Below are 19490 nucleotides of genomic sequence, written 5' to 3'. Positions count from 1 at the left end.
CGTTTAGCGTCATGCATGAAATGGTCAAAATTCAATAGTACACTTGACATACGAAGAGGGACACATGTTCTATGCATCTATCGGTCGAAGTAAATACGATAGAAGTTTTTTTGTTCAAAATAAATACGATAGAAGCCAAACCTGGAAAAGGCAAATGATAGGAACTAATAAAATGGGCTTAATCTTTCTGAACGCCGATTCGTTGTGTGTCTCGTCCTGAAGCAAACGGAACTAACTGATGCATTTGCATCTAGTTTACTCGCCTACTAGTAAATACTGACTGAGAAGTAGATAAGAATGTGAGCAATATCAATTTTCGTGTGAATTTTATGTTCAACCCGGTAGCAGTCATCAAATTTGTTTACTGTTTTGGTTTTGTTAATAATGATTTAACCCAACGCTGTGAAGCACAATGTTATTCAGATCCAAAACCTTTCAGAGTTCTGTTTGTCCCTATCGGAAGTTCACTAACGTTAATCATGAATGACGTTTGAAATGCCATTTTTGACAAATACCATTTCCAATATTTGGGTAAACCTTGTGACGAAATCATTTAATCAAATTTCCAAACTCTACCGTATGGATGCCGCTAGAGCATCATTTGCTGAATATCTTCCATTTACGATTCATGTTGTTGATTTAACCCTCTAATGCATTAATTTTTCCCAGAGCTGGGAGTACTGGTACTTCGTTGATTTTTGGCCATAGATAATTAAAAAAATATTCATAATCCTGGATTTTACATGAGCTAGTCAGGAAATGCGATTGACATAAATCAGAGAACAATCAAATCCATAGTTTAAAAATGTCAAAAATTTGTCTAATTTGGAAACCAAATAATTTATTTTGTCAAATTTTTGTTTTTGCACACATTTTTGTTAATAACTTTACAATCACACTACATAGACAAATATTGCCAAAGACAAAAATGAAGAGAAAACATTGACGAATAAAAATTCCCCTTGAAGCAATGTGATCCGATGTACTGTTTACGTTCTACAGACATTCAAATGATGCCCGTCTAGAGGTGGTTGTATGCATTAGAGGGTTAATGTATGCTTCCGGAATAAGAATTGACATCGTTAGAAGTTTTTTTTCTTCAATTTGATGATAAATGACTTTCGACACTCGAAACACCAAAATTTGTGGCTCTATAATTCTTTGCTGATGATAATACTGTTGCCATAACAGCTATTCATCCACAATAATGAGATTTAACCACACGATTCCAATGACTGATGTATTCAACGACACCATGTAATACATGCGAATTTTCTAAATTCGTGAAGGTGACGCAAGATTCATTGTGGAAGCACATGCAACTGATCTGATCAAAGTCATTGAAAAGTATCCTGGTAGGATTTGGTTCGTTTAAATAAAATCTACAAAACTATGTGAAAACAAATGAAATACAATCTATGCATAGGTCAATCAGAATTGACAATTATAGAAGATATTATAAGAGGCTTGTTCAAACACTCTATTTCGATGTAAATCAAATTAAAATAAATCCAGTTTGCTAAATAGTGCAGAAATTACAAAAAATCATATATGAGACGATCATGCGTTAATGGGAATAGAAAACCACCTATCTCACTTTAGCTGTGACTCTAAAATGCATTGCATGAACGTAGTACCTTTCTTCAGAGGCATAAGTTTATACAAATAAAGGTAAATTATGGGAAGAAGGATCGTTTATTAAAGAAATTGTGGCAACAATTGTTATATAAAACAGGTTTAAAATCTTTGAAAATGAAAAAAATGATTGAGAGTGCTTTGTTTGTTTGAACTTCGTTAGAATAATTTTTTTTAGCCAAATACAAATTTTTTTTAAAACAAAACTATTTATTGTCAGCTTGTTTGATGCTATATCTGGTTTTCCGATTGATTTTCACCGTTTTCTGCTTCCGAATCGCCTTTTTCTTCTGCAAACAGAAAATAAAAATGAAGCGAGAAAAAGAACAACAAAATTGTGGAAAATGCCCTTACCATTTGCATATTTAGTGCAATCGAATCTCCATTCGAATACTTCTGCCGCAACACCACAGGCAGCACGTTCGGATACACCGGCGCCATTATGATAGGTGAATACAAAAAAGTCCATCTATAAACCAGATCAATTTAATTTATTTTTGTTTTGTAAGTTCGAAATAAAAAAACAATACATACTAGCCTTGCCGTTTCCCCCTCCTTTCCAAAATTTGCCAATAAATTTTGAAATGTTTGTAAATAGTAATCAATTTTTCTTGCTTTTGAAGCCTCCACTCCCTTCGTTAATGCGCTCTTCAATTGTTGAAAAATCTCTTCTATCTTTGATTCAAATTCTTTTGGGGATTCATTCAGTAATGTTTTGGAGTAGTAATCTCCGAAACACTCAGAGAAAGTTCGATTTTCGGTTGGAATATCTCTGCCAAAACCATGAAAATCCCTCTCCAATTCAAACATGCTTTGATTCACCTTTGCAAAGTCTAGGTCAAATAACAGGCTGTAGTAACGCGCCTAAAACAGCATTTTTTTCCCAGAAAATATGATTAATTCTATGAATGATTTATAAATTCATTTCGAGTACATACCGTGCTTTCCACTACAACACTGAATGGATTAGAGCCATCAGTTTTCTTCGTAATATGAATTAGCTCATCAACCCTTTGTAAATTGACACCCGGAATCACTTTCAATCTTTCCGAAATTTCTAAATACTTCGCTTCCCAACTTCCAGTGGAAGATTCGTTTTTAGTTGTTGCTGGAGCACTCGAACATAGCTGAAATAGAATTCTCTTTTACTTTTCCCCTGAACAAAAGCTAACAAAGTGAACAATAGTCAAACCTGGGCAAAGCCAATGACAGTAACTAATAAAAGGAGCTTCATCCTGCTGAATGTTGGACGATTCGTTGTGTGTTTCTTTGAAGAGCAAACAGAACAAACTGATACACCTTCAAATCTTTTGCACTCCTAAAATACTGACTGAAAAGTTGATAAGGATGTGGGCAATATCTGCTTGTGAGAGTTTTAAAAATTCAACCCGGTCGTTATATTTGTTTACTTTTTTGTTTTGTTTTTAATGATTTCTTGTTTGCTTTCGTAATGAGAATTGACTTTGTTCGGAAATTTTTTACTTTGATAACAAATGGCTTTCGACATTCAAAACACCAAAATTTGTGGTTGATTATTTCTTTGCTGATAATAATATGGTTGCCATAAAAGCTACTCATTCACAATAATGGGATTTAAGCACACGATTTCAATGACAGATGTATTCAATGACACCTTGTACTGCTTTTATCGTAATACGATAGCTTGAACAAAAAATACATTGCTTCTTATGGAGGCTAAATGGATGGATTTTTGTAATTTTCTAGTGAAAATATTTTAGAATGATGGAATATTTCGAACTTTAATACGCTTTTCTGCTAATTTATCCAAACTCACCTCTTAAGTGGTAAATTAAAACCAATAAATATTTACACATCGAAATATCTCGAAAACGGCTGGGAAAATCGGCAAAATGGACCGGCTGGTTTGATGGCCCAAAGTTCAAATCCAGTGGATTCGGGCTGATCCATGGGTTCTCAGGATTTGGTCTGATTCCCAGCTTTTCCTTTCCTGTGAGCATCTTTACAAGTCACACTCATGTTTTGTATGGAATTTCACCACAGGGCAAGTGCTGGGATCAGGCCAAATCCTGAGAATCCATGGATGAGCTCAAATCCACCGGATTTGAAGTTTGGGCCATCAAACCAGCCGGGTGTCTACACTCCCTTTAGGGAAAGACACTACGATCCATTTTTCCGATTTTCCCAGCCGTTTTTGAGATTTTTCCATGTGTAGTTTAATGAGAAAGATATCCGCCATGACAGCATTTTAGCCCGTCATGTTGCTATTTTGGTTTATATTGACAGAACATTCTCTACTTTGACAGTCAACGTTTCTAAACGTAAACACAAATATTATCTGTCATAATCACATTCACCACTTCTAATGTGCTTCAGAGAGATTTTTTCTGCCGCATTTTCATTCATGCTATCGCCTTATGGCTTTTATGGATTTTCCAAGTTCGGTGATGATGAAGGCCACTTGAGATTCATAATGGCATTGGCACAACACGCAACTAACCAAATCAAAAACTTTCCAAAGTGGGACTTGATTCGTTGAAACAAAAGCGACACAATTTTCCAGACGATTTTATTTTCGACCAGTATGTACTACATCTAAATGACAAAAATGAATTTACAAAGCATGAAAAGCGTTCAATAACCTTGAACTTCCATTAGACAAATTGTTGCTCATTCTTTTATAATATACATTTAAGGCGTTGGGATGAGAGCCAGTACAAAAATCCACACAGAGAAAATGTTCATTGGGTACGATTGAATATGGACGGTGAGTGCGAATTCAACTCTTGGATCGGAGTTCAGGTAGATTTCGGTGGCTTTGACGCGTTCAATAATTTTCGAGATACTAACGTACGGCATGTTAATCGGATAGCCACACATTTTATACTTTGACTGTGTGCTCTCGTACAATTTATTGGTGTAGGTTTTCTGTTCGACGCCAAAGCATTGATCTTCTTCTAATTCCTGGAGAATTTGTAGCATCACCTCGGTGTATCGTTTGTTCCAAATCGTTTTGCGTTCCATTCGCCAGCTGCGGAACTTTTTCATGATTTTCGTTTCGATGCTGTGCTTCAAGTTGCTGCTATCCAAACTGTCGGTGTATGCAAGTGTGAGATCATGTGCCAGATCATTTGGTGCTGGTGTTGATTTTGAGAATAGCTCACGCCATTCGGTCGTTTGACTTGTATCGAAATTTTGCATAAACACACGGTTCTCGCGTTGAATATTCGCCCACAAATTCTTCGAATTCGCAATGCAATAGACTTTCGTTAGGGCGCAAAATGTGTCGCGACTGGAGCACTTCCTTCCCGAATGTGGATCAATCAGAAAGTATTCATTGTTTTCCTTCGTCAGTACGAACGTGGTGTCGCCGTACGGTACCGCTAATCCCATCACCAAATATGCGTTGAAACCGAGCGACAAGTAAAAACAAGTCAACAACACACCCAAATCTTTTGGCGATGCGATGAGAATGTTCAGAATTTGCTGCGAAAAAGTATTCGAGAAAAACATTGAATTCATAATTCAATAATTTGACATTAGAATGCTGGGACTTACATCATTTGTTAGCCAAACGCCGTTCAGTTTAGTGCACACATTTTTGTGCGGCCGAACTGGGATCAAGGAAACAAAGCGACGAATCATATACTCCGACGTTTCGTTCCGTTCGAATGGAATGTCAATTGGGCCAATTAAACGTGTGATGCAAACTCGTTTCCCATTTGCTAAACTGATTAATGGATCCTGAGCTCGGTCGGGAAATTCATCGGTTATTTCGGATAACCATAGACCAATTCGATTTTTGATGGCAGTCAATTCGATACACTCGAGATGAGACGTTGAAAAATGTGTTATTTCAATGATTGGCTCAATGCTGATGAGCAGAGATATTAAAATCGATTGACGCGTTTCGATTAAACCTCCATTCGCTTCGGCACTATGGTCTGACACATTTACCACTGGCTTCGTATAGCCCAGCAGAATTAGTGGCGTGCTCATTTCGAACGTTCCTTCAATCTGGAAGAGGAAAAGTGTTTGATTTTTGGTCAAAAATACATATTTTACCTTTTAAACAATGAGCATACCCGTTGACTAGCGTAGATCGTGCTGAATGGAATCAACAATTCGCCCAAGTAATGACTCGAAATCTTTTGATAAATCTCAGATGTTGGTGTCATCATATTGTCGTTTGACGGCAAATCTTCGATTATTTCATCGTACATGTGAAACCATAGCGAATCTTTGATTCTATTGATACTTTCGCTGAAAAATTGTTGAAACAAGAGGTTGATTCTCTGAAAACTCCACCCTAAATCTATGTGATTGATGGTTCAAATTAAAGTAAACCAATTCCCAAGACTCACTTGATCGGAATTACAATCTGTTCATTCCAAGTTGGACTGGATCCATCAACTGTTGATGTTCGCAATGTTTTGTCACGGAAACTAGCCGTTACAAATGGCCTCACGTTTGCATGACGATGAACTGTGGAAATGAATAAAAAGGTAAATAAAATTGGAATTTCCCATACTTTTTATCCGATATAGAAGAAAAACAAATGGTCTTTTCAATTTCATCCTTACGATTTTGCATAGCTGACCCCAAGCTGGTTCTCCTATTAACATTCACGTCATTCGAATTACGAAAGGGTATTCCACTGGCTCGAACAACGTTCACAATGATGTTGAAGCGATTGACGCGATCTTCATGGAAGTTTGACTTGCGAATGAGTGTTTTGCGGTGTGGATTGAGTGGTCGCCGTGGGCTGAAAATGTTCGTAAATGCTTCGAGTGCACCATGAAGCGTTGGTGGTGTGTCACCGATCAAAAGGTCTCGATGTTCATAATTGCGATTAATCACTTCACAATGGTTGGTGATGATATCGTAGACGTGTTTCAAATACTTTTTGCCTTGATATCGTTGCACATCAATTGGATCGACCCATAGCATATCTTCGAATATCTTTAAATCTACTGGAATCTCAATCTCAACTTCATTATGCGGCACCAGTTTGCAATCCTTCAATTTCAAATCACTATTGAAACGGGCATTCAACAGCTCAATGCGTTTGTTGTCATTCAGTTTATCACGATCACAAAATGCATACGAGTCTTCGTTTAAACGGAATAAATTCTTCTTTGTTTCGGCCTTTTTAGGGCTCTTGGTACCGGTTGAAAGTGTTTTTTCCATCGCAGAAGCGAGGGCACTGTTGTCGGGATCCATTGGATCAATCAGCTGATCTGAAAACCATTGACCAACCGTTCCTTGGATGGGTGCTGGTTTTGCCAATGGCTGTAGTGCAACTGATTTCAAGTGCTTCGCATCTCCATCGGACGATGCCCAACCAATCGAACACACTATTTTTCCAACGTATTTTCGTCCCGCTGTACTTTCAAAGTCGATGAGTGACACCGCCGTCGGGGCAAATATTTCGGCCTCATTCGGCGTTTGGCTGTGAGCCTCAGCGATCCGCTTTGGAACGACCAAATTTGTTTTTTCAAAGATCTGCAAGAGTGGATAAATGAAGATGAAGATGGTCAATTGAAGACAATTGTGAAAAATTGGGAAAAAACGGAAAAATCACGAAAAATGAATAAAAAACTAGCCAAAGCCAAATCAAATCTCACCAGAAACTTAAGTTGATGCGAAATTTTCGTGGTAAATTTTATGGAATAAACGGCATTAAAGCTGGCCTGTCCAACGCTGTTCAGTTTTGTACTTTCGGGAAAATCCAATTGACCATCGTCAAGAATGAGTTTAATCAAATATTTCGGAGGACTTTTAATTGTGGCGGTGTTGAAGTTTTCCATTTCAAAATCGATAATTTTCTCGCCGGGCGGACGCATTGAATCGGCAAAAATGTCCAACAATTGCTGTTCAATTTGTCTTGCATTGGGCTTAGCAACCTCAACCGGTTCATTCTCTTGATCTTCATAGTTTTGAATATCAACTTCTGATTTTGAGCCTCTTTTACTGTTCCGTTTGCGTTGTGCCTTATATTTTTTATACGATTCCGTTGCTTCATCCAACATTTCCTTGAATTCTAATCCAAATCGTTCGCTCCATTCATATTCGTCTCTCTCCACGTCTGCTTCTTGCGCTTTAATTATCAATTTCAATGAAGTGGCAGGCTCTGTCACCCCGTCTCTTATCTTCTTCAACTCTGCCCATTTTTCCAGAATTGTTTTCATCAGTTTGCGATAGCGTGCACTTTCCGTGTGCCAAGTCGTGCGCAATTCTTTCAATTCATCACGATGAATTTGTAAACTATCTACCGTCGATTGTTTTTGGTGCTTATTTTTCGACACCGTTTCGAGGAGTTGCCGTAGAATTTTCAATTTCGTTTCGATTTTCGATAAAATATTATTCTGTTTAATTGTCACATATTCGTCGTACAACGACTCAAGCTCTCGAGCGATCCGTTGTTCGTTGTTGAACGTTGGGTGTATATCGAAGTAAATGTGTTTGATGTGAACCTTTAAAATGCGATCTTGCACCGAGAATGCGTCCAATTCGAGGCAAACGCTCGTCGGTGGATAGTCGATGGGATGGAATTTTTCGGCGCAAAATGTTTTGATGGCTTTTCGACTCAATGCCATATCGAAAAGGTATTTAATGTCTTTCTGGCTAAAGTCAAACCAATTCAATGCTCCCTCTTCCAACAGGCGATTGATAAAAAGCGCACGATTCATGTCTAGAATCTTCGGTTTTGGTTTCACAAAATACCCTTCTTCGATGACATTTCGCACAATTGGTACCTGGCCCGCTGATGATTCCACATCTGCTGGAAGTTGCTTTGGCAGTGCCAATTCGGGATAATAAAACTGTTGTTCATCGAATGAAGCGATGACCTTTTGGTCAAATGGCACCACGACCGTTTTGAGCTCAAGCTCATCATGTAGGTAGGACAACGCTAATTGTGGTCCATCTTGATAGTTTTCGGCCGTCGTTTCTGGCGATGGCATAATCTCTATTTGATCATCGTTATTTGGTTCGGAAACGCGTTCCACCTTGGCTTCATCCAACGACAAATTTGATGTGAAAAACTCAATCGCTCGTTCCTTTTTCAGCGCAAATTCCGAGTCTTTGGTCAAATGCTTGAGCAACATTGCCGTTTCGATTTCCACATCTTCGTTAATGAACTTTGAATTGACTCGAGGTGAAAAGGTGGCCTCTTTGTCGTTGTACTCGAGTTTATCATCCACAGACTCATCGTCGTCCACATACAAATTATTCGAATCGACAGTATTTTGAGCTTGTACCGAACGCTTGTGACGACGACGACGACGGCGACGACTCTTTGGTGCAGACGACAACATCACTCAAAATGCAAAATATTTCACTTTTTCAGCAATAAACACACTTTATCATCATCTTTCAAACAAAACAAAAAAATTATTCACGATACACACAACATTTCATTCACACGTTTGTTTACAAATTTTGGATTGTTTTGTTATTGCTCGCGCCGTTGCTATGGACAACACTGTCATTGCTATGTAACGGATATGTTAACAGTTCACACAAAAACATACGCCACACTTACCGTTTGGTAATGCGGCCCAATTGATTTGAAATGGAGGCGGCATGCATTTGTATACGCCATGGAAAAATTTCAACTCGAATTTAACGAATAGGAAAAAATTTGATCATACTTTTTTCAAATCAATATTTGCTATGGGTACAATGGAAACAGATCGAAACGGGTAAACAAGCTGCAGACTTTGTTGACTTACTACTTACTTTCGATGACGAACATTGAAATAGTTGAAATTCTTTTTATTCCACGAGCCAAAAATCCATAAATAAACTGAAGCTGGTTCTGAACCGAATGTTCATATCGATTTTAGCATTCTGAGTTTTTTTCTAGTTTCAAAACGAGCAACATCGTCGTCTTTGTTCAGAGATATTGCTATTTCCTGCTCAAACAGTCAGACTTTCCCTTTGAAATTCCCATGGGTTTTCCCTTGGATTTCTCATGTTATAATTTCTGCTCTTTTTCTAAGAATCCATATTTTTCTTTCAAAAATTCGTATTTTTCGTGAGAAAACCGATTTTTCGTGAGAAAACCGATTTTTCGTGAGAAAACCGATTTTTCTCTAAATATCTTTTCTCGACAATTTTCAATTTTTTGCACGAAATCCGTATTCTTCTCTTTAAATATTGAGTTTTTCCTCTCAAAAACGATTTTTCTTCTTTTTATCCGATTTTTTTTCATCTTCTGATGAGAAACAAAAGCGAAAATTTCTTCAATGCCATTTGTTGCAATCATTCATTTTCATCGGCCAACAAAACGCTCAATTCAATGTTCTGAATCATTTCAAAAACTGAATACGCCGTTTTTCTGTTGTGTTGATTTTACGGTAAAAAAAGTGTGTGCGGCATGCTTATCTAACCAGAAGCAGTGTGTAACGTTTTGAACTCGATGCGGTCATCTGTGTGTTTGTGCCATATGTTCTCTCGCTCTCTCTCTATCTCTCTGTGCAAAATTAATGGTATGCGTTCGGCAAAATAGACAAACATAAAAAGTGTCGTGCTCGGAATTTCTTTGAATCTATCTATGAGTCGGTGTGTCGCACTGCGATCGTTGTCTGTGTCAGTTGTGTGCGAATCAAATGAATAATTTGGTTCTGTGTCAATTGACAAAATTCTTTTGAAAATGACCCATGATTTTATTTCGGTGAATTTGCCTATGAACGTGACTTTTCATCAAATCATCGTAATCATCATCATCGGCACCTTCACTGACCAATACTTGAGCGCACGTTAGAGAGCGAAAAAAGCGCTGTCCTCCAAATATATAAATATTTCTATAGAAATTACATTGGACGAAGCGAACGCATGCGAAATTTCCTTGTACACCAACTTACAAAAGAACCAGAGAAAAAAAAATGAACGAAAGAAGAATGAGCGAGAACGGCCAGTGATTCAAAATATTTTTATATAGTATCAACAGAAGTGTGAAGCGTGTGTATATTCTGCGTTTTCGATATTCAGCGTTGACAATATTTTGATAATCATTCATGATCAACGCTCCAGTTCAGCGTCGCACAAAACGTGTTTCGGTCACACAACCGAACTGTTCTGGCTGTTGTACCGAAAAAAAGAATTCGCTTTTAAAAAAGCTAGTCAAAACAAAAAAAAACTAACGCGTTCATTTGGTCAAATACGAGTGAATAGTTCGTTGAAACGGAAGTGAAACTTAATTGAATTATTGCAAATGTTCAAAGGGATTTCCGCTTGAAGTTCAAAATCGACATTGGTTTTTCAAAGTGTGAATGTAACAAAGTGAGTTTTATTTGAAATTGAATTAAAAAAAACTGCGTTTGAAATAAGTGTGTGCAATTTTTTTGATTACACATTTTCAATGTCTCTCGAAACAAAAGAGTGTCGCGAATGAGGAGAGAAAAAAAAACAAATTGATAAAAAGTTCGTTATTTTGAACGATGTGAAATAAACAAAAGAAACAGAATTATGTAGCATGGAAGCCACGCGAATCTAGATCAAAAGCATTTTGTTTTGTTTTATTTTTCGCTCAGTGTACATGTACACACAATCGAGGCAATTATCAAATTGAGCGATTAATTCATCGCATCGGCGGGGGAAGAGGAGAACGTCACTTGAATAATCAATCGCACACGCTTTCTTTTTATATAAAACAATACAAAAATTCTGAAACTGAAATTCTTTCGATTTTAACATTTTTTTGCGTTTTACCTATCGAACTGATCAATTAGTTTGCTTAGCACATTCACGTTTCGCTTCTTCTTTTTCCCCTACATTTCGGCTGACTGCTTAGATAATTTCGGTGTTTACTCGGTCGCATTCGCCAAAACTTGACAAAAAGAATGCCATTTATCACATTTACACACCAAATTTCGACTGAACAACCGAAGTTTTTTTTTCACATTGTTGGTCGCTTGGCGCACTCTATTGTTATCATTTTCATTGATAAATTACGATAGTTTTTGTCATTCTAATTCTTTGTAATAATATTGTTAAAGCAGTAGAAAAAAAAATTCTTCAAAACCCGGAACTTTTGTATGTTTAAGAACTTTTGTCTCTGTTCAGAGAAAAACGTATGATTAAATTGAAAAACTGAATTAAAGTGAAAAAAAGACTATTTTTCGACTAAAGTTCAGTCAATAAACAAAGCTTTTTAGTCAAAAAACCGTTTTGGGGAATTTTTCTTTGAATATCTAAAAAAAAAACTTCCTAAACTAAATAGTCTGTGCGTGTTTTGCAGCTAAAAAAATGTGAAAATTCAACTTTCAATAATCGAAAAAAAAAATGGTTTTTGTACAGGTTTAAAAGAAAAATGCCAACACCATCAAATACACCGACCCCGAATCGTCTGTTGGCGATGCATGCAAATCGGCCACGAATCAAAATTCAAATCCCACCACCGAATCCCCAAGGCAATTACTTCGATGCTCGATCTCCTTACCTGAGCACAGCGCACAGCAATCAACCAGGTGCACCACAATGGCCATCCTCACCGTACGTAAACCCATTCTCACCGGACAAAGACTCACTCACAGCTGGCGAATTTATGTTCAAACAATTCGGTGGCTTCAAAGACTTAACATGGGATTGGACGAAATCGGGACTGAACAAGGGCGAAAAGTCCGTTTTTTACTTCTATGAAAAGATCAGCAGATGGTCCCGAAAATGGTTTACCCATATATTTTTGGTGTTTATCATGTTCTTGTACACCATCGCGGGTGCTTCAATTTTTATAGCTGTTGAAGGTGAGCACCACACACTGTGTGCAACAGATTGAAAACTCAAGTTGAACATTCAATGAACTAATTTAAATGTTGATTCATCCAAATTCTTCATAGTAAATCTAAATATAGTATTAACTCAAAATCTAGACATATTCAGATGAACATATGTTATTAATCGAATTAATCGCATCAGTAACTGTTTCAATTAACAAGTTCAGTGTTGTTATTTCATTTTGACGTACCTAACAAAAGCTTATAACGGTTTTATGTCTGAGCTTTGCCGCAAATGGAGACTTTTTAATCAAATACAACGAAGATATTGAATCATTTTTCAACATACGGTAAACAAATTCAATCTGTTTTCATTTTTTAACCAATTTTCATTATCATTTTCACTTCAATAATGAAATTTCATTCATTTCACACTTCTAAACTAGATTGTTTGAAATGAATCATTTCTGTAACGAAAATTTCCTTTAGTTTTTAATAGCTAGGCTTAAATTTTCTGGTCATTTTTTGGATTTGAATTTTTGGATAAAAGAAAAACTCACCCCAAAAACACAACAATTTCTTTCTACCGATTTTTGGTTTAAAAGTTCGATCAAAATTTTTTGATTTTGCTTTTTGGTTTTGGTTTTGCAATTTTCGATGTGGGAATAATTCCCACCGGAATTGTTATATTTTCCCTGAAATGATTCCAGAATAAAAATGGGATCCGTCTGTTCATTTTCATTATCATTTGTTTGAGTTTTTGCAATTTGTCAATTTTCGTTTTGCTTCTTCATCCTTTTTTTTCCTGTTTCACTGGCTTCACTTTTCCAAAATGTTCCTTTCATTTTTCAAGCCTAATCACATTTTCAATTCACAGGCAGAGCTCAAGAGAATTCAACGGCCAAATTCAACAATTTGAAAAAGGACTTCAACATGAAAATGTTCCATTTGTCACATGCACCTGAGTTACGGAAGGTAATTTGAAATGACTCATTTCCAGCTTCTAAGATCGAAGTGTTCAATCAACACCATTAATATTTAATTCGATAAAATTATCAAATTATTTATTTCGTCAAGCAAAATCATGGAAAAAGATGGTAGAAAGTTGGTTCATTGAAGAATTATCTGAGTTGATAAGTTAACTTCTATAAGAAAAATTATCCAAAAGAAAATATTCAAGTAAAAGTGAAGTAAACAGAAAAGTAAGGATAAACCAGGGAAATAATCAGAAAAGAAACTTTCAATAGCAAAAACAAAAGCGCTAAAAAGTCATCACACCTCTCGAACAATTACAAAACCATTGGCTCATTCATCATCAAAAGTAAGCGCTATTAATCCAAATGACGTCTGTCAAATTTCGTTCACAGAACTTTACAAAATGGGAAGAGATTGCAACACGTGAGATAAATCAGCTGCAAGTTGACTTGATAGCACTGTACAAAGCTGGCTATTTCGATGTGGATAAATATTACTACGAAAAAATCGAGGAGGAACGTAAGCAGAAGCACAAAACATGGTCATACTGGAATGCGATGTTCTATTGTGGCACAATTTACACAACCATTGGTAGGATATCAATCATCATCATTCGATATTAGTCTCATAAAATCAATGCCATGCTCTGTTTTGTTGAGTTTTTGTATGTATTTCATTTTATATCAGTTATAATGAGGTCTGAATTATGTGCTCATTAGTTGCGATATTAGACGATCAATTTTGTGTTATGACGTGTGCGTCGAGAAATGTGCGTGGTCGTCAATGAAAATTCGGTGAAGATGACTCAATGAGAAAAGAGAGAAAAGAAAACACGAACGAAGACATATAAGCGACAGTTGCAAAATATCCACAAATATTGACACGTCACATTCAAAATGTGATGTCTATTCAAATGTTGACCGCATCGCTACAAACGTTATCTGTGTCGCATTTTAGGCCGTCGAAGCACGGTGCGTTCTTGAGTTCAAATTCAAAGAAAAGTTCGAATGAACAACCCAATTCAGAAAATTCTATCATTACATCGTTGTACGGAGTCAGCGAGAAAATGAGAAATAGATAATGCCGATAGAGTTGTTGCCATTTCTACGGAATACTTTCTATAAATACGACATTTTTTCTTATAAATACATTCTTATATTCCGTAGGCCAGAAGCCTATGCGCTAAAAATATGTCATCTATTGCTTCGTCGCAGAAAGCATCGAAGCTTGAGAAAGAGAGGCAGAAATCAAAATTTCGGTTAGGCAATTGCGATTTGTGAATAGCATGGGTCGATATGATATTGGAACACTTTCGAAAATATTGCACTCGTTTAACGGACAAAATCAAACGATTTTCAAAACATTGTGCACTTGTAACCGAACAAATCCAATTATATGGGCAAAATGCATAGTTATCTTCGATTCTCTCTGGTTATATACGTGTGAACACACTGACCGTTTTGAGAAAAATGCGCCGAGGCTAAAAATAGCCAACCATATTTATTATACGTTACGTTTTTACACTCGTGCTCTGCCGCTTGAGTCCAATTCTCTTTTTTTGTTTTCGCTTTTTTGTGTTCATTTATTGATTCATTTTTTCTTTCTATCTCTCGCTGGGGCCGTTTCGTTTGATTTACATGGTGAAAATGAAGCGATGTTTTGTTTCTTTTTCGCTTTCACTTTCGTTTCGATGTGCTTTTTGCCATTTGTCTCTTTTCTGCGTGAAGCCTCTGTCGTATGAGAAAAGCCAATGGATATATGCTATGCGCTCATGTAAATGTTCATTTTCAAAGTTTCACTGTCATCGTTCTACTGTTTACTACTACAACATGTTTAAACCATACGGATTCACATCTTATCGTAGCCCATTTTAGTTTTATTTTCTTCATTTTTTTGTTCGTGGTTTGCCAAAACAGACATTTTTTTCCTCGTTGATTTGCGAAAAGAAAACAACTGTCGAAAAGGTGTTCGGCGAAAAGAAAATAACGCGACGAACATTTTCCGAAGTCAAACTGTGTGATTTCCATCTCAAAACAAGTGAACACAAAAAATCGGTGTGGAATTCTCTTTTTTTCATTCATTCGGTGAAATGTTTTTCGTGAAATGCGTTTTCAATCGAGTGCTCCGAATATGGGAATTGCAACGACAAACGTAAAAACAGTGTGCTAAAAGAGTGTATCGTGTTTGTTATTGTTATTTTTTTTTGTTCCGGATTTTCTGTTTTGCTATTGAAAGATTACTATCGATAATTGGTGTGAATAAGTGACACGATGAATGAATCGAATTTGGATGCCCCGGCCTTAGTGCGACGACGGCGCCGCATTGCGCGACAACAACGCGAAAAAACGCCGGAACCCATTGCTAAAACGATGGGTGGCATTAAGCCGAAATTTTCGGATGATGAAAGTAGTAGCACAACAACCACGACAAATGAATATGAAAAGAGACGCACAAATCCGGCCATGATACTGGGCACCACAAGGGTGAAGGTGAAAACTGCATCGAATAGCAGCGCAGGTAGTGGCAATAGTAGTAATGTGGCGTATAGAGAGAAGATTCTGAATCGGCGGGATCGAGCCAGTCGATCGGCAACAATTGTTCGAAGTCAATCAACACCTAGGGAAATACCACCAGATTCACCGACTCCGGAAAGTAAATCACCGAGTGACACCAGCGGCAATGTTGTACGATTTCTACGGAAAGCCAAACGAAGTCTATCGATTCCAAGGTAAAATAATGTGTTTTGGTTTGAAATTCGAATATTTTGGGGTGAAAAAACAGTTTTTGAGCCAGAACAAAACACTTTTGGACCGAAATGAACTTTTGAGCCGGACTTTGGGCTAATCTTTCGGCTCGCTTCCGACTTCTCTCCAGAACTCGAAGCTTCTGAACGAAAACAGAAGAAAATTCGGGCCAAAAATGAAAATCGCTTTTAAAACCTAAATAAAATCAATTTCAGTGAACATTTCTATCACTTTCAGGCGTCGCCGTGATGTAGCCTGTGAAACTTCACCAATTCGTGGACATGATGAAGTCATCAAACGCTATGTCAAATCGCCCATTGTAAAAACCGAATCGAAAATGGATGCGGTAAACGGACGCGATGAAAATAGCCGGCTCACAAAATTGGAAATGAATTTAAAGCGATTCGAAGATGAGCGAAAAGTATTCGCTTTGGAACGAGAGAAATTCGAGCGTGAAAAGCGGCATATGGAACAGATGCGATTCCAGCGTCTGCTTGAATTCGAACGAAAGCGATCGATGCAGCAAAGCGACCGTGAGCAATTGGCCATTGAAGCGGCCGCAATTGCATTGGCTGAAATTGAAAAGCAGAAAATCGCCATGCGACATCGACGAAGCAAATCTCGTGGATCATCATTTACCGGGAGCACAACTGAAGCGTATGGTGATGATTATGAATCGTCAACAGCCACTTCGTCATCGTCACGTGATGATGATTTCAAAGACCATGAATTCGCCAATGAAATTCCGTTCGTGAATTTTGACGAGCCGGTTGATATTGACCCCGTCCCCACATTTGAAACGAACAATGTTCATGTGCCGACCATTGAAGAGCCAATCACAACGGATGAAATACCTAAACAGTCACTATTCTTATCACGGTTTCTTTTTGGCAAAGCACAACCAAAGAAAATGACGCCAATTCCAAGCCGTAAGACTTATTTGAGAACACGTGTCGATGATGGCGGCCCAATTTCAGTCCGTCGCATTGTTTTTGTTGAATCTCCACTGGTTTGGCAACAAGTTATTGAATTGCATCAACACGAATGGAACCAAATGATGCGCATTCGTAATCGATGCATCGCTAATTTCTTGCTATTGTGCATATTTTTCGGCTTCGGTGGATTAATGTTTCGGTTCGTCGAAGGTGCTTTTGAGAATTTCTACAAGTGCGGAGTTCGACGTGTCAAACGAGATTTTGTCGATCATTTGTGGACATCGAGCCATGATCTAAGGTTGGAACAGATTTTTCGGAATCTCAAGATGACATTTTGAGATTCAAATTCTAAAGTCAATTTTGAACAACTTCAACTTCTGTCATTTATTTCGTGATTTTCACAGTGAAGACGATTGGAAGTCGTTGGCTCGCACCAAATTACGAGGATTCGAAGACGAATTACATACCGCACATGAAGCCGGATTCAAATCGTACAGTGGATTAAAATCATGGACATTTATTAATGGCGTCGTTTATTGTATGACCGTCGTTACTACCATCGGTGAATTTTGTGCACTCTTTTTTCACACAGATTCATTTCTCAGCATTTAAAGAATATACTTTTTTTGATGATGTTGTTGATTTGATTTTTTAGCATTTCCAGACAGAAAATCATCTGCCCTTTTTCGTTGAAAAAAAATTTAAATTCATTTTATTATCAAAATGATTTTGACAAAACCTGTCTCCAATTTCACCTTCGAAGAATTTTTTTTTATGTTTGTTTTTTTTTACTTTTCCTCACTTTTTCTGCTTTTTTCTCTGGCTTTCGGCAATCAATTTCATTATTTTAACTATCGATATTTTCAATCAAAACAATTGAATTGACAATAAATGTTTCTTCCTCCAGGATATGGCCACATCAGTCCATCAACGAATACCGGCCGAGCAATCACAATCATTTATGCAATTATTGGCATACCAATGTTCTTGATTCTACTGGCGGATTTCGGTAAATTATTCACGCGAGGTATCAAGTTCGTTTGGGCCTACGTCAGACGATTGTATTATACGGGATCATTGCGTCGAGTGAGGAAACAAGCACAAGTTCAGGTAAAGATCAGTGAAAATATATTTGTATTAATTTTATTCAACATAGAGCAATTAATCAGTAACTAAGTTCATTCAACTAAAAACTTGGCTGAAAAAACGACTTTAGTCGAACAAAGTCTATAGCAAAATTCGTTCAAAATTGTTGATTTTACATTCTATATCTCTATAAATTCCACCCATATATCTGTTTATTTTTGATTTGATGATTTAGCCTCTAGCCATTCAAGAATTTGTTATTTTCATAATTTGAATTGCCATAAAAAACCCGTCTTCTTGTCCATTTCCACAGGAGATGATTCGTGGCATGAGTATCGCTTACGATATAGCGACATTCAGGCGGCCGAGTATGTTGATGAAAGAGTCAGATATGGAACGAGCACAAACAGCATCGCCCAACCAATTGGGTGGCACAGTGCATAGTGAAACACCAACCACCCCAATGCCACCGGAAATGGCGATTGACGATGAATTCAATTTGCCAATTTCATTGGCGCTATTCATTTTGATTGCGTACATTTTATGCGGTGCTGCTGTCTACTCACTGTGGGAGGATTGGTCATTCTTTGAATCGTGTTATTTTGTGTTTGTTTCCATGTCCACAATTGGCTTTGGTGACTATGTTCCTCAGCATCCTGCCCGTATGATGGCCAGCATAATTTACCTGATCTTTGGACTCTCATTAACTTCTATGTGCATCAACGTTGTCCAGGTCAAACTTAGCGATAGCTTCCGGCATGCAAGTGCCAAAATCGGTGCCACCATTGGCTTATCCTTGGCCGAAGAAGAAGCACGTAGCTCACAAAATCTCACACCTGCTCCGGAAAATTCGTCCGTTCATTCATACGGAAAGAACTCACCATCAGATGATCCAAAACTTGCCGTTGATGGCGATACCTATGACAATGCCGAGGTGCGCGATGGAAAAATCATAACCGATATCAAGCAGCAACCACTTTCACCAAATTCTTCCGATAAAAAGGATATCAACAACAAAGTTAAGCACATTTGATTTGTGCACATCATTTTTTTTAGAAGTACTTTACTTTAATTTTGCGTCGTTTTTTCTGTTGAAAATTAAGTTATAACTTTTTTGTTTGGATTTTGTTTTTATTTTCAAGTTTTCCTCATTGTCAATAAAAAAAATTATACTGTTTATTAAATTAATTCTTGTTTAAGTTGGTTGGTTTCATTTTCAACATTTGAATGGACTAAGAACTCTGTATCAAAGAAATATAGCTGCTTGGCTGTGGGCATGAGTGACACGGTGATTTGGTGACAGATTTGACTGTTAGATCAGTCGAACTGGTGGACAAAGAGGAAAAAATCGCTAAAAAGGGATGGAAATAGACAAAAAGAGGCATCAGGAAGCATCATAGATGATAAAAGAGAGA

General features: G+C 37.3%; 4 protein-coding genes across 4 annotated transcripts; 2 read left to right on the top strand and 2 right to left on the bottom strand.

The window, feature by feature from the left end:
• Positions 1 to 1672: 1672 nt before the first annotated feature.
• On the bottom strand, positions 1673 to 3000 carry LOC129574591 (uncharacterized). The gene is made up of 5 exons (XM_055456788.1): positions 2828 to 3000; positions 2574 to 2762; positions 2170 to 2499; positions 1990 to 2104; positions 1673 to 1925 (listed from the first exon to the last, which is right to left on the bottom strand). Exons 1-5 carry the CDS (start codon positions 2867 to 2869, stop codon positions 1867 to 1869), a joined length of 735 nt encoding a protein of 244 aa, XP_055312763.1. The 5' UTR covers positions 2870 to 3000; the 3' UTR covers positions 1673 to 1866.
• A 1166-nt stretch (positions 3001 to 4166) lies between these two features.
• On the bottom strand, positions 4167 to 9291 carry LOC129574571 (coiled-coil and C2 domain-containing protein 2A). Its single transcript, XM_055456735.1, has 6 exons — positions 7242 to 9291; positions 6198 to 7119; positions 5979 to 6099; positions 5700 to 5877; positions 5173 to 5631; positions 4167 to 5100 (listed from the first exon to the last, which is right to left on the bottom strand). The coding sequence occupies exons 1-6, from the start codon at positions 8931 to 8933 to the stop codon at positions 4306 to 4308; spliced, it is 4167 nt and encodes a 1388-aa protein (XP_055312710.1). The 5' UTR covers positions 8934 to 9291; the 3' UTR covers positions 4167 to 4305.
• A 1221-nt stretch (positions 9292 to 10512) lies between these two features.
• On the top strand, positions 10513 to 19274 carry LOC129574882 (uncharacterized). Its single transcript, XM_055457453.1, has 4 exons — positions 10513 to 10902; positions 11920 to 12365; positions 13213 to 13310; positions 13703 to 19274. The coding sequence occupies exons 2-4, from the start codon at positions 11933 to 11935 to the stop codon at positions 13931 to 13933; spliced, it is 762 nt and encodes a 253-aa protein (XP_055313428.1). The 5' UTR covers positions 10513 to 10902; positions 11920 to 11932; the 3' UTR covers positions 13934 to 19274.
• Positions 15581 to 19274, top strand: LOC129574881 (uncharacterized). Its single transcript, XM_055457452.1, has 5 exons — positions 15581 to 16038; positions 16292 to 17287; positions 17394 to 17551; positions 17897 to 18099; positions 18389 to 19274. Exons 1-5 carry the CDS (start codon positions 15581 to 15583, stop codon positions 19106 to 19108), a joined length of 2535 nt encoding a protein of 844 aa, XP_055313427.1. The 3' UTR covers positions 19109 to 19274.
• Positions 19275 to 19490: the final 216 nt, after the last annotated feature.

This window comes from Sitodiplosis mosellana, unplaced genomic scaffold (assembly GCF_009176505.1).
Source record: "Sitodiplosis mosellana isolate CC-2019 unplaced genomic scaffold, AAFC_SMos_1.0 Smas_scaffold_6165, whole genome shotgun sequence".
NCBI classification, from domain to species: domain Eukaryota; kingdom Metazoa; phylum Arthropoda; class Insecta; order Diptera; family Cecidomyiidae; genus Sitodiplosis; species Sitodiplosis mosellana.
The sequence above is the reverse complement of the archived record's forward strand: the minus strand, read 5'-3'. Positions and strand labels throughout refer to the sequence as shown.